This window comes from Malaclemys terrapin, chromosome 16 (genome assembly GCF_027887155.1).
Source record: "Malaclemys terrapin pileata isolate rMalTer1 chromosome 16, rMalTer1.hap1, whole genome shotgun sequence".
Classification (NCBI taxonomy): Eukaryota; Metazoa; Chordata; order Testudines; family Emydidae; genus Malaclemys; species Malaclemys terrapin.
Window position 1 is genome coordinate 21,718,867 of NC_071520.1, and position 15,344 is coordinate 21,734,210.

The following is a 15,344-nucleotide window of genomic DNA, read 5'->3' on the forward strand; positions in this document are numbered from 1 at the left end:
AAAGTACACCAACCCATGCACTTTGAGCTATGATTGCAGATAGCTGACATTCAGTATTTTCTGTACGAAGTTAATAGATACCCTCATGCAAAAGGAAAGTGTACGAGATGCATGACTCACTTTACTGTGCCATTATTATTCCCTTCAGTTGCTCTCCAGATAAAGGCTGATGTGTAAACTAGAAGGAGATCCCAACTTGAATATCAGGTTGGAGCATCCATGAAACTTAAGGATGTTTGGAGTCTGATCAAAATTATTCCTAATGCATATTTATTTATATTTTTTCCATATTTATGGCACCTTTTCAAAAAAGCTCTGGGAAGATAGACAATTAAAAAGTGTATTCAACAATCATTCACATGAATACAGTAGAACCTCGAGTTAGGAACACATTGGGAATGGAGGTTGTTCATAGCTCTGAAATGTTCATAACTGAACAAAACATTACAGTTGTTCTTTCAAAAGCTTACAACTGAACATTGACTTCATACAGCTTTGAAACTTTACTATGCAGAAGAAAAATGCTGCTTTCCCTTTATTTTTTAAGTAGTTTACGTTTAACACAGCACTGTACTGTATTTGCCCCTTTTTTTTTTTGTCTCTGCTGCCTCTTTATTGCGTACTTCCGGTTCCAAATGAGGCGTGTAGTTGACCGATAAGTTCATAATTCTGGTGTTTGTAACTCTACGGTTCTACTGTAGTGTCAAAAATTAACTCTTTAAAAACTCTCTAGCCTTTGAAGAAAACTAAAGCAAAAGGCAGCTCAATCTGTCTGCTCAGAGACAGCCTGAGCAATGGGCTTTGTAATGTCCCTGGAATGTCAGCAAACTCAGGCTCTGTTGGATCAAAGGGGAAGGAGAATTCCAAAGTCACTTAGAAGATCCTGCCCTTGCTACCCACACGTATGAATCCAGGCATGTCTGCTCAGAAGTCCCAAGCTGATTGCTGTCATTGGGGTAAAGCACAGAGAGGGGTGGTCTCCATGATCCAAATAGCTAAGGGCTCCATAGATCAAAGCCAATACCTCTTTTCTCATTAATTTGGATATCCCAGCATCTGCTTCAAAGTCCCAGAGAGACACATTTGCACAGGAGCCTTCAATTACACTATTCCTCAATTTTTGTAAGCCTAATATAAAATGTGTCTTTTATTTCATTTATCTAAGCTGTTCAGATTTTATTCACTCCATTGTAGTTCTTTCTTATATCTGGTATGTACCGAGACTTATATTTGGGTCAAGTAACAGGTTGCTTGTCAAGTAAGAGTTTTATTAAGCAGATTTAGGATGATAGATCCAGTTTGGACCAATGGCTGCAGGTAGCCCCCAGTTCTCAGGGTCTTTTTTGTGGAAGCCAAGCTTAAAGAGGGTGCAATTTTTATGAGGTTGTGGAGGGCACAAGAACTCCTGTTTTGGCATTTACAGGGAGCCCTGTATGACTTCATACCCGCCCTGAGTTTGCTGTCTTCGGGCAGGACGGCATTGTGGAGTTTCTTGTTAATCACCTAGGATGCTTTAACAGGTGCAAAGCAAGAGAGAAAACTCTGCTGTAGAAAGCGTTCCGAGATATGCTCCATGGACGAAAACAATCCCAGCTTGGCATAGAGCACAAAGAACACTAAGCACTAGCGCCATATTCTAACTTCACCTCCACTCTCACCACGGCTGAACTTGTATGCAGCTTTTATTGCTTTGTGTTGAATGCATGGGTTTATTCTTGTTAAAGCATCACAATATCAGCTGTGTTTGTACTGACCTCCCCTGTTCTATCTGACGCCAAGCCAACTTAATCATGTCTTTATTTTCAGATTCCTGTTCAGAGCATGACATCCCCCTCACTGAATAAACTGCATGCCTTATGTTTGCCATTGCTCTAAAACTAATTCTGTCTTTATTTTTCTTTCCTCCTCCCCCTTTTCCCCTCCCATTTTATTTTTATCACGCACTGTTTGTTCCCCACCTGTTTTTTAACATCACATATTGTTAAGGAATGCTCAAAGAATAGGACCACTGAAGCCGCTTTTTTGGAACGGCCTGACTTTTCACAGCAGATACACCACAGTAAAAAGCTTTTCAGTATCCCAGAAGTAGCCGAAGAGGATGTTGAATATTCTGAACTATTGCACAAACAGGGTTTTGGTACGCCCTATAAAATGAAACCTATGGTAGCTAGCTGCACTAGACCACCTAGACCCTACAATCAAGACAAACAGCACAACTTCTGGTACCCAACCAAGCACAGAATTTCAGGCATGGAGGATTTTGCTTCAGAAGACAAAGGATATAACTACAGTAGATCCTTAACGAGAAGCCCTGACAGCGGACTAGACTGTGGAAGTGAGGAAGAAGAATCTCGTTTTAATTTCAGAAATGCTTATGATTTGATTTCTGCCAATGTTGCGCCTAGCTGTTGTGCAGAGACAGATAACTGTTCATGCAGAAAAAGCACAAAGCCATTGCTTGCTCGCAGGAAAACTTTAACCAGGCAAAGCAGCATTGAAGAAGACTTCGATGACCTGGGTCCTTCCTTTATAGAGCCCAGAAGTGAGGAGGCCAAGCCCAGTTATGAGAGAAAGTCTGAGACTCAAAAATGCAATAGAACAGATCATTTGACTAGCAAAGATGTTCAGCGAGTCTGGAAGATCAACTTACAAGTGAATGACTCTAGGGCAGCTGTTCCACATGCAGAGCCATCCCACAGAGATGCAGAAGACTCTCTGGTGTGTGAAATAAAACTTCCTTCTAACATCTGCCTGTCAAATCCATCTCTTTTCTTTCTTTTCTTTTCCTCCTCCCACTTCTTTTGATTTTTTTTTTCTTAAAATCCATCTTTGGGACCTATCTACTGGTGGTTGTTTCATTTCTTTCCTCCCCACATGATTTTTTTATTTATTAATCTGCATTTTGCTTGACAAGCTTCTTTTGTATCATGCTGAAATCAGTTTAATTTGCTTTATAACAATGATTTTCCCACAGAACAAATTACAATAATGGCTGCTTTTGTTAAAGGACAACTGAATCTAAATTTTAATTAAGGGTTAGCTGAACTATAATTTTCCAAAAGTTTGTTTTTATCTTTAAAGTGACTATCAGAATATTGCTTTAAAAAGTAAAAATAGGTTTTATTTTTAACTGGAAAAAAGAAAGCATTTCACAAAATTTTTATTTTGATGGTCTGTCTTAAAGATTCCATTTTGTCATGTTGTTTTTGCTCTCCTCACTCCCAGATTTTCAGGAATTGCTCTTCATCTTCAGTCCTTCTCTCTGGGCAAGTACCAAGAAATATCTTCCCCCAGTGACAGTGACCAAGCAAGCTTCTTGGAGTCACAGGATTCATCATGTTTCCATTCTCCACCTTCTTCCTTCACTGTCACTTCTTTGCCCTCTTTTTTAGACCATCACTTCTTGCCTTTGAAGTTGCAGACTGCATCTCCGAATGAGATTGCAGACAAACGGCTTCTTCCAGAGGGACAAGCCAAGGCCGTTCCACATCTTAATCCACAAGGGTGCCTCTGTGATCCTGCCTGTTTGCATTTCTATATATTAGCCCACAAAAGAGCCTTCATGAATTTGCATCTTTAGGCCTCTCTGTTCCCAAAAAGAACTAAATACGTTTTTTAGCCTCTCATCTGCAACTGTCTCCAATCTAATGTCTTATGTAAGAGTAGATTCAGCTGCTGCTGTATGCCTAGCCCAGCAGTTTATTCTGAACTGATCATTTAAAAATTCTCCTATTAAAGTTGGTGCCAAGGCTGCATTTAATCTCAGCTGTTGAAAGAGACGCCCTGGAAAGCATTAAAATAATAACATTTATTGCAAATTAGTGAACAGAAGGAGAACCAGCTGTGGTGTGAGGTGAAATTTGTATGAATCTCTTCTGCAAGGGTTAGTGACTTCTAAAAAGCCTGCAACCACAAAAGGCCCTTTGAGAGGAGCAGTGTTCTCAGAGAACCCAAGAGGAAAAGGACATATGCTGTTTAATGTGCTGCAAACTGTGCAAAACAATCTAGGTAAAAAAACTAAATGCACTGACCTGACCCCGTCATATACTGTCTTCACAGCTCTAGTGTGAGTGGTCTTAGTCCTCTTCAGGGAGAGTTAAAAGTGCTCTGAGCCAAGTTAGCAGCAACGACAAAGGCAAAAGAATGTTTCCAAAATTATTATTATTCTTTCTTTGTTCTAATGTGTGACTGCTGTTTACAAAGGGTGTGCCATTTTTCAGGGAACCATTTTTCTTTTGCAGGTTTAGGAGGCATCAGTAGAACTTTTCAGCTAACCTTTCAGTTAAAAACTACGTTTAGTTGCCTTTAGAGCTTATGCTTCTGAAAGTGATTGACATTATTAACATGCCTTTTTATGCACCCAGCTGTGTAACTTGCAAACCTGTTGTTTTTCTTTTTTAGCTTTTAGGGAATCCATCATCCACTGGACGACCTGACAGGGTGGAGCACATGGGTCGAAGGTTGTCTCATGCCAGTGCAGTCCCACAAAGGTCTCGACCAATGTTGGTCCCTTCCATTGGTTAGTTGACCTGATTGGTGCATTTCTATTCTTTACAGCCGCAGAGCTGGGGGATTGGTAAAACAAACAAAGCCCAAAACCCTTTAACCACAATAACTCTAAATCCTTTATATAAGATGAACTAAGATTAAAACCAACTTTGTCTTAGGTTAAATATGAGTGTACTGGAGAGTCTTTAAGGGTTTGAACCAAAACCTGCTGAAGTCAGTGGGAGTTTCTCCATTGACTCCAGTGAGCTTTGGATCAAGATCTATGTTTTGGTTGATGATAGCTACAATTTAAAACCTACAGTAGACAATTCATTCTTTAAAATAAATTAAGGCATGGACATGCTATGAATATGATACCTAAAATAAGTGCACTCACTCACTCATCTATCTATCCATCCATCATTCCATTCATCTACCATCAATTTGCCTTCACCTTCCATTCTCTTAACTACTTTTTGGAATTCAGCAAGGAAAATTGAGGTTATTAAATTAAATGACCAAGTAAGACTGAAGTATGTCCATTAGATTTGCTTTTTCTAATCAAGCCATCTCTGTTAAATCATGACCTAAAGATATATTTTGCCATGTGCAAGAAATTCCAAAAAGTACTGCAGACAAGATAATGGAATCAAGACACCAAGCACAAAAACACTTTCACCAAAACTTGCACACCACACAAACAACTAGGAACAGTCACACCGAAATGCAAGAAACACAGGAATGTAAATAGAGAACTGTAGACAATGTACAGAAATAAAATTTTCATGTGATGTAATTCCTCCGGTGCCTGTGTTTACATTAGATGATTCCTTATTAACAGTGTACACAGAAATCCAGAGAACTCAAGGCAACATTAAGCAGTTCTGTCCTGAAGCTTTATCTGTGAATGAGAAACTTTCCACGCAGAAAGCAACCTCATGGTGATACTTACTATAATGCAACACGGGTTTTTTAATTGTTAAGCATGAAAAGTTTTCTCCCAATTCCTTCCATGGATACACAGCAGAATAACCATATAGGAAATTTAAACAGAAACCTTTCTGTGGTGTACAGCACCCTCTACAGATTTGTAGAGTTAGCAAGATTTTGTTTTCAAGAGGAAAACTAATGGATATTAGGGACACAATAATAATTTCTGATAACTGTGGATTTTTAAAAAATACAACTAATTCATAAAAGCATTCTAAGTGTCTTTAATAAGTATATGTAGAGAGTATGATTCTCCTCCCACTTACACTGCTATAAATCAGGAGTAACTTCACTCAGTGGAATTACTGGTGTTAAAAGAAAAAGAAATCCGGTCCAGAGAGTGCATATGCAAATATCAACCTGTAACTATTGGTTGAGCCAGATACTCATCAGCTGATAAACATTCTCAGTAAAGGCTGGTGTTTGCTAGATCAGTGTCTCCCTTTTCTTTTTTGTAGCTTTTTTTTTTCAAGAGTAAATATTTTGGTGGGGAGGGGTGAATTATGCCTGGAATACTTAAAATATATTGTGCATTTAAGATTTTCTTTTTATCACCTGTTAAAATGATTTAACAACAAATAGTTGGGGGTGGGATTTGAAATAATTTTGGTTAAATTAATCCTTTGGGTTTTCCTTTAACTCTGATTTTGACGGAAAGATGTGGATTGGGGGGGGGGGGGGCTGATTAAATACAACAGGCCTCACTTTCTCTAAACAAGGTTGGAACCCAAGGAACTATTAAATAATGACTTCACTGTTCTGTAGCTAAAGAGCAGCATTTTAGGAAGTAGATAAGAAGGAATTCATTTTTTATAATCAGTCCACATTCAAATTGATAATTAAACAGAGAATAAAATATAAGGCTCTAATCTGCTGCTTTAGTGTGAGTTCAAGAATGCATTAGTGTATTTTGCAGTAAGTATGCTCTGTGAATGCTTTTCTGGGGAAGTCACATTAGGATTGAATTACAATATTGTCTAACACTGATAAGACATAACCCACAGTGGCAGTATTTTCAGCATCTAATGAAAGAATTACTCTCTGGTCTTCTGTGAAATTGATGAAAGACCCTATCCAGTATCATTCTTAATGTGATGTGGTTATGGTCCGGGATTCCTAACTGCCAACTTCTTTGATTGTATTGCCATGTTTAAACAAAGAGAACAGGTTTCTCATAATGTTCACAGGAACAGAACTAATGGGAAGCTGAGTTATCAGGCATGCAGTACACATGGCTCTCTTAACTCAGCAAGGCGTTTAATAAAATCAACATAGCCGATTAGTTAGCTATTAAAAATGTAATTGGTGATAAATAGGTGCCCACGATGTAATAATTACCCACGTCAATAATGTACGGCAGTCAAGACAAGCATTGGGTAAAAATCACACAGTAGTTATCCTACAGAAAACAAGAGGATGGGGAATAGATCAGCAGAGCGGATAAATAGACTGAATAAAGCCAATGTATCCAATCAAACCCTGTAACAGTACATTGTACCAGCTTGATCACACTGTCGTCACTCAGGCAAAGCTCCTATTGACTTCCAAGAGAGTTTTGCCTGAGTGAAGACTGAATAAAACCGATATTATGGCTCTGTCATCATAAAAAGAGGGTTCTTTTAAAAAAAAAAAAAGTTTGGCCAAATTCTAAAGTTTTTATTGGCGCAAAACTCCCATTAACTGCAGTTAGAGATTTTATTCCATTAGGGCCAAACAACGTGGGGCTGCCAACATTTATCAGTATGGGTTTATTTACAGGGTCACAGTTTATTTCCTTATAGAAATGTATTGAGCACATTTCCTGGGACACATCTTTATCCAAAAGGTCCCAGATTTAAACTCATTTTAGATTATTTCCCTTTTAGATTACGAACATATTGGAAACAGAAAATTTTCAACTTAATTCTGGTTTTAGATATTCTACTTCCAAAGATAAAATGTATTTTACATTTTCCCCTTGACCTTGCAGAAGTGGGACATAGGATTACAACGCTGATTGTTGTTATTTATTATTTGTGTTATCATAATGCCTAGGAGTCCCTGTCATGGACCAGGATCCCATTGTACTAGGCGCTGTGCAAACACAGAACAAAAATATAGTTTCCTGCCCCACAGAACTCAAAGTCTGCATTTATCCTCCAGAAATCCAGGCAAGTTTTAAAAAGCATGAAGGCAAGACCTTTTAAAAAGCAAACACCCCGTTCTGTGTGCCTGGAGAAGAATCACTGGAGAATCAGTCAGTAAACCGGCCACACACAGTTCTGCAGGTGGTTAGCCATCCTGCTATAGCTGAGTCAGAAAAGAAGGTAGGCAAAGCCTGCCCTCAGGAGCCTCCACTGAGAAGACTATAACGTATGTTTAATAGATCATTCCCTTTTTCTCCATAGAAATTACAATGGACAGTAACAGTGAAGGCGGTCGGTCTCGGTCAGGTAGTGAGGGAAATATTTCCCCTGTAAAAGAAGAAGCGTATAATCGCAGCACTGATGGACACAGGAAATGGTCACAGCAGCGTACCATGGCCTCTGACTATAGATACGGTAGGCCGACCCTTCTTCATCCTTTCTGACACAAGACGCATTTAGAGCTGGGTGTTAATGAGTGCCATTTCTGTATGACAACATCGCATGCAATGCAGAATGCAAGGGGAGCTAACGCTTAAGTCCTGTCTGCCCTGCTTCCAGGTAAGTTTGTTCAGCTCAGCTCAGCTGTAAGGGAGGAAGAGCCCTTCGTCATCCACTGATAACTGTCATGCAACCAGCTTTCCATACTGAAACAAGTCAAAGCACACTGCATTGCATGAACCTCTGTGAAGCTACTCCTTTATCCTCCGTGGCTGTTTAATGTCAATTAACAGCTAATGTATGCACCTTTGAACACTCATTGATCAAAAAGATCACCTTTCAACTTGATTCACAAATCTAGAACTAGACAGAGCCAAAATGGGGACGGTTCATCATCATCAACCCTTCCATAGTGAGAAGCAGCACTACTCAAGCATCACTCCTAGTTTATTGGTTTGGCTTAGGGCTGATCTGAAGCCCCTGGGAGTCAATGGGTGCCTTGCCATTGACTTCACTGGGTTTTGGATCAGACCTTCAGTGAAGGAAAAACTTAAATTTATTTTTAAAAGCATGTGTATTACTACAAGTGCTAATTGACATATGTAAGGTAGTAATTGTCTCCCACCCATTATCGATTGTGTTTGCTGCTTCATCAACATAAGAAGCCATTGCATAATTGCACAAAATTCTCAGCCTTTCATAGCTCATTACACAGTGAGTTAAAGTACTTAACCATTCCCACCGAAAAGTGGCTTAGGCCAGGTCTGAAGCTGGGAGAAGCATTACGTTTTGTGTTCATCTTTCAAATGAAGCAAAAAAGAAGCCAAAGTAAACATTTAAACAAATCACTAATAAAAAAGTGTTCTTCTTTGAGTAGATGCAGCCTTAGCCCCTCCCCTGGCTGTATAAGAGCAGTGCTGTCACAACCCCCTCCGTTCCTTCTCACCGCCCATGGCTGGAGTAAGAATGCTGTGTGTCTTCACCTGACACGTCTGCTCTCACTTTCCTGAGCCCTTTTCTTGTATGTAGCAGCAGTAGTACATTAGGTTTAGTTTAAATGTTAGTTTAGAGCTCAGGCGACGTCAATGGCATTTCTAAATGACATTCCTATATTGGACAGCTGCAGGACGGCCAACTGGTCCTCTCCGCATACTTGTGCAAACTACTATGCCATCACGGCTGCGTCCAGATCAGATGCAAACTTCGGGAAGGCAGTCCTGCTGTCCTCCTTTGAATAGACTCCGTGCCCCGCCTCCTGCAAATATTGGAATACAGGACTGCATCTACTCAAAGAACTAAAAATGGTTATCCGCCCATAACTGTTGTTCTTCAAGATGTGATGCAGACGTATATGCCACAATCCATCCTCTGTCCCCTCGGCATCGGAGTCTGTACTTCTGATGTTCGGTGCAAAGAAACTGCGGGTGTTGGGGCAGCACAGCCTTTGTACAGCCAGGGGAAGGGCTAGGCTTCAGGGTGTGAGCACCGACCCTATGGATACTGCTAGGTAAAGTTCTCCAGCTACGGTGCCCAGGGTGTGCACACACCCACATGGAATGCACATGACCATCATGTCTCAAAGAACAACAGTTACAGGTAGGTATCTGGTTTTTAGGTTTGAGAGCAAAAAGCTCTGAATATATAGACCCAGATCATCAATTGGTATAAATCAGCATAGTTCAGGGACTCCAATGGAGCTATGCCAATTTACATTAGCTGAAAATCTGGCCTACAGCAGCCAGTGCGCAGCGCATGTCTACTCTCGTTGCCTGAAGCAGACGTGACCGTTCTGAATCATCACCATTCTGGTTCAGAACTGTTTTGATAAAGTCTGTGCACAACTCATGCTTGTAACTAACTCCAACTGACATCTGCTGGAGTCGGCTGCCAGGCCAAGAGGGCATAGTTTAACCTGTCTCACTTAAAAAACAGAATGCGCAATACTCCGAAGAAAAACCCTGTTTTGCATTTCCAGTCCATCTGACAGTGGGAATAAAACATCATTGCAACTGGGGGAAAATCCCCGGTGCCATTTGTCCATGTCCTGTCCTTGTTCCACTTCCCTTCTGTGCTTTGTGCCTGTGTAAAGCTTCCTGGCTGGACTGTATTTCCCACCCTTTGGCTGTTCTGCATTTCTTTATCCACCTTCTTTATAGTGTTCTGGACACAAGTTTCAGTAGCCGTCCCCTTGAAGCTGTGCCCCTCTAAACTGACCTTTTTTTAATTACAAAAAATTGTTTAACAGAGTTCTGTGGCATTAGAAGTAGGTAAAGAGGGGAGGATCATCTTAAAAAAAGTTCTGTACTAAATCCTTAATCAAACATTTAAATTATTTCAATAAATATATAATCTCTATGATGCAGATATCATTAAAACAGAAATATTGGGACTAAATATATAGATTTAACATATAAAGCAGGCCTTTAGGGGGGAAAATTGATAATAGTGGAAGATCTGGAAGACTATGTGATATAGCTAAAGGCCTTGATTCAGTAAAACATTTAGGCAAGAGGTTGACTCCTGTTGAAGTCAATGGGATGTAAGCATATGCTTAAAGTTAAACGTGTGATGGGCCAAGATTTTCAGCAGTGATTTAGGTGGTTCATGTTTTGGGTGCCCGACTTGACATATTTTGAAGGGACTTGGCTTTTACTATGCATTGGACAATGGTATTTGTCCTGATAATTCCCAATCCTGCACTGGGCTCTTTCACCTGCACAAAGTTCAATGCAGGATCAGTGTCTTAATATATATATATGGGTAATATGTGTTTGGCTTAAATGCAACCCTAGCTAACAGGTCTAGATGGATTACAACACAACTGTAGGCAAGAAACAACTGTATGGGAACACAGCTGGACCATAAACATATTTTGTTATATTAGTTTAACCTTAGTCCCATTCACAGGAGGGTTGGGACCGTGTTAGCAATAACTTTGTTTAAACACCGTTGTGACTAGTCATGTCCTAGTGCCATTCCTCTGACCAATGCAAGCACAGGGCTTATCTACACAGTGCACTCGTCCATGGTAGAGGGATGCAAATTCTAATGTGCACTAGCAGGCTGCGCCCTAACTGGCCTGTGTAGACCCGGTTGGAGCACATTATGAGTTCCCTAGTGCACGGTAATGTAGTCCCATTTCAAACGGAAATATAGGAACAAATTTCAGACCTAAGTTGAAAAATTATTCTGACTTGCATTGCTGAATTTTTGCTCCTTCTGATCTTACTTTCACAGATGGATACTGTAGTCGGGACCATCTTTCTCCAGATATTTATGAAGAATCAGAAACAGATCCTGGCACAGAGGATATTTCTCCTCGAATATTTGTTGCCCTCTTTGACTATGATCCACTGACAATGTCCCCCAATCCTGATGCTGCAGAAGAAGAGCTACCATTTAAAGAAGGACAGATCATTAAGGTGGGAATCTAAAAAACAAAGCAAACCAAAGACCTGGTCTTGCAAACAGGTCCTCATGGGTCCATTCACACAAGAGTTCCTCGACCTTTTCTTTAGAGCCACACACATTTACCTATCACGGGGTTGAGAACTGTTGTATGCCTGGTACTGATGGCGTTAAAAAGATGAGATGGTGGATAACATTTTCAAAAGCGCCTAAATGATTTAGGCACCTACATCCCATAATTTTTTCATAGGCTCCGAAGTTACTTAGGCCCAGGTCATCAAAGATGCCTTGGCAGTGCTCTGCTCACCATTGCAGTACCTACCCCCTAGGCGGCCTACCGCTTGGTGTAATCGGCCCTGAGCTAGGTACATGTGCATGGGAGAGTTAGGCACCTAAGAAAGGGATTCTCAGAAACCAGCAAGCTGAGCAGGGAGCCACCTACGCTAGCCAAGAGCAAAATGTCCCGGAGAGGGTCGGGGCATAGGCACCTATGCAGCTGACGTGCTCCATCTGGCTGATGATAGGTGTTTCTCTCCTCTCCTGGAGTTAAGACACTGAAGCCAGGTCAGCCCTTTAAGTAGCCCATGTCCCAGCAGCTGAAAAACTGTGGCTCCAGCTCATGCTTGACCTATGTTTCCGTATGCCCCCGGTTGTCTTTGTACAAGTGCTGTGGTGTCCCCACTGCTATTGGTAAACTGCATCTGGCCCCCCTGCTGAGGGATCTGACAGATTGCTCTGTTTGCATATGTGTTAGATAGATATCTTCACCACATCACTAGTCTGTACGAGCCCTGCATTGCCAGTGGTCCGGGGCACTCTTACGGCTTTATGTTGCATTCCTTGAACACCCAAAACATCCACTCCCAGACGAGGACATTGACTCACTTCGCAATGGAAGCTAATTGACATCCTACTTGTAAAAACTGTAACAACGGGTGGATCAGGCCCTATGTGTTTGTTTAGCAGATACAAAACACATGAATTACACTCTTGAAAACCAAATATTTTACTAAGTACTTAGGAGAATAACTGTTTACAATAAAACTATAAGGCTTGATTAATAAGTACCTTCAAGGGGGGATCTTATGAAACAGCTTATAAACCCCTCTTTAGGCAAGCATATGCTTAAATCCTTAGTCAAGATGCCACTTACGCATGTGCTTTAATCTCTGTGAACACGACAGGTGTAGGTGCTGTTTTCCTTTCCTGAATCAGGGTCATAGCAAAGCCCCTTCTCGTGCAGTACAATGAGTGTCCCAAATTCTTTCACTGCCTCTCAAATTCTAGACAGAACTTGCAGGGTTGGCAGTTATGATGTCAGCCCCGATCAGCCTCCCTTTTCTGGACACTCACCAGGCTGCTGTGTTTGGGTCCTAAACACGCTGTACCTGTATGTTTTAAGCTTCCTGAGTCTGAGTAGGCTCTAGCACGGTCCCTTTCTTTGGCCTCTCTGGCACACTTCCTGGCAGAGTGGATACAAATTGATATCTTCAACTTAAATCAGATTTTTTTCATTTCAATCATTTTTTATTTAAATTAAATACTTTATTTTAAAAAAAATAAACCTGTTTAAAATTAAATGTGAAATTATGACAATCCATATTAAGGACTAAATGTACTAAATGTACTACACTAAAATAACACAAATAAAAAATATTCAGGCAGTCCATGTTTGCTGCCAAAACTTTAAAGAAACTCAAACCAGTGAACTGATGGAAGTCACTGGCTAAGCACCTGGAATCAGAGTTTGTTGATTTGCTAAACCAGATTTTGACAGCAGTAGCTTCTTCTGCAGGTGCAAAGAGAATATCGTCTTCATTTCACTGTATCCAACTAGTTCAGTTCAATGACTAGTTAATTCAAAGTTGAGAAACTTGGAGTGGAAAAAAACAGGAATGTTTGTTTTCTTCTTCCAGGTTATGGATAAAAATGAAGTATGAGGATGAGATCTATTGGGTTCTAAAATACTGAACTCCAGAAACAATCCATTCCAATCACTAACCACAGTTACACATTTTTTTTTCTTAAATCAGTTAGGTTTACCAGCAAAAACGTGTTGATACTTATTTTTTTCTTATGCATCCTGCACATTTAAGTAGACTTTATTTAATGAATTACAATTTGAAAATGCAGTTTGTGAATTTTAAATGAATTCCAGTTACCACCCAAATTCAGCATGGCACAAATCTTGAGCAAAAAAATAATACATGAATGATTTACCATTTTCTAACATAAAAATGTAAAAATTAAGAAACCTGTATTTTAAGCTCTGTAATTCCTTAAATAAATATAGGTATAGTATGTTTTCCTGGTGAGCAAAAAGAAGTACTAAATTTAGTGTGAAGACTGTCTTTTAACTTGGTTTAATAGTTATCAACCAATGAGAATCAACCTTTCTTAGAAAAATAGCTACGTAATATAAATGCAAAACAAAATTAAACTCAAATATTTAAATCAATCCACCCTGCTTCCTGAGCATAGACACTCACAGAAGTGGAATCTTGGAGTCCAGCTGCCCTAGTCCCCAAACCCAGCATAGACACTCAAAACATCCCAGTAGCTTAAACACACCCTTTCCCAGAGCTCTGCCCTTTTGCAGACTGGTTTACCATTCACCTCCTCGGGGAGGCATGATAATTGACTGCATAACACGCAGGCTTTGGAAAGGTTTCTAATAAAATTACTCTTTCCTTTAGGTAGCACGAGAGATATACAGATCTAGGTAACAGTAAAACACCTATCCGCCATTTGCTGCTTCATTTTCCTCACCACTCCTGAGCATCCTTTGGGATTTGGTCACCATCCTTTATGGTGTCCAGGATCCCCCCCGTATGTTGCGCACATCACTGCACCCAGTTTCCTCCTGCTCTCTCCCAAAATGGTCAGTGAGAGGCCCTTTCTTTTATAACCGTCAGTCCCTTTTGCCAGGTGACCCTCTGATTACCCTCATTAGGTGATCGAAGTCCCCTACCATGTGAACCATAACCTAGTACAGGCCCAACTGGTCAGAATCAGTTTTCTTGGTTCAGCCACTTTCTTTAGCATATACACTGTATTGCCCAGGTAGACCTATTCTGATACCAATGTATCTTCATAGTCACTCACCCAGTCTAGATATGCAAGCACCACTCCCCTGTATGAAGTAAGAAGACAGTACAGATAATCATATGGGCATAAGCATACAGAGTTGCTAATTTCAAACAGAATTCATAAACTGCACAGATTCCCCAAATAGTCACATATAAAAATCATTGTTTTGCTGGTAAACTGAGGAGACTTGACCTGGAATCACAGACAATAACTATGCCCTGGTCTACACTGAGTGTGTGTGTGTGGGGGAATTGATCTAAGTTACACAACTTCAGCTACGTGAATAATGTAGCTGAAGTCGATGTACTTAGATCGACTTACCGTGGTGTCTTCACTGCGGTGAGTTGATGCTGCCACTCCCCCGTCGACTCTGCCTGCACCTCGCACGGCGCTGGAGTACAGGAGTCGACGGGAGAGCACTCGGGGGTCGATTTATCATGTCGAGACTAGACGCGATAAATTGATCCCTGCTGGAATGATCGCTGCCCGCCAATCCGGCGGGTAGTATAGACATACCCTAAGTAACTATCATGCCTAGTGGAACTGTACTTTAAACCATAAGAATAGTGACTTCCACCACCCAGTTGACCGTTAAACATTTTGAAAAGAGATGATCACAATACAAACATCTAAGTATAGTAAAGCACAATTGTACCTTAAGTATTTTACTTATTCTTCTTCGAGTGCTTGCTCATATCCATTCCATTAGGTGTGCGCGCGCCGCGTGCACGATCGTCGGAGAATTTTCTACCCTAGCAACACCGGCGGGTCGGCTGTGGAGCCCCCTAGAGTGGCGCCTTCATG

The 15,344-nt window shown here is 40.6% G+C and overlaps 1 protein-coding gene across 4 annotated transcripts in view; it reads left to right on the top strand.

The window, feature by feature from the left end:
* RIMBP2 (RIMS binding protein 2) overlaps nt 1–15,344 on the top strand; it is a 374,947-nt gene that overhangs the window by 335,798 nt on the left and 23,805 nt on the right. For 3 of the 4 annotated variants that reach the window (XM_054006700.1, XM_054006701.1, XM_054006699.1), the window contains exons 20-21: nt 4,402–4,519; nt 11,280–11,464. In XM_054006700.1, the coding sequence (XP_053862675.1) occupies nt 4,402–4,519; nt 11,280–11,464 (303 nt within the window). Of the gene's footprint in view, nt 1–1,986; nt 2,719–4,401; nt 4,520–7,865; nt 8,019–11,279; nt 11,465–15,344 lie in introns of all 4 variants that reach the window. The other variant, XM_054006698.1, reaches the window with a different exon arrangement.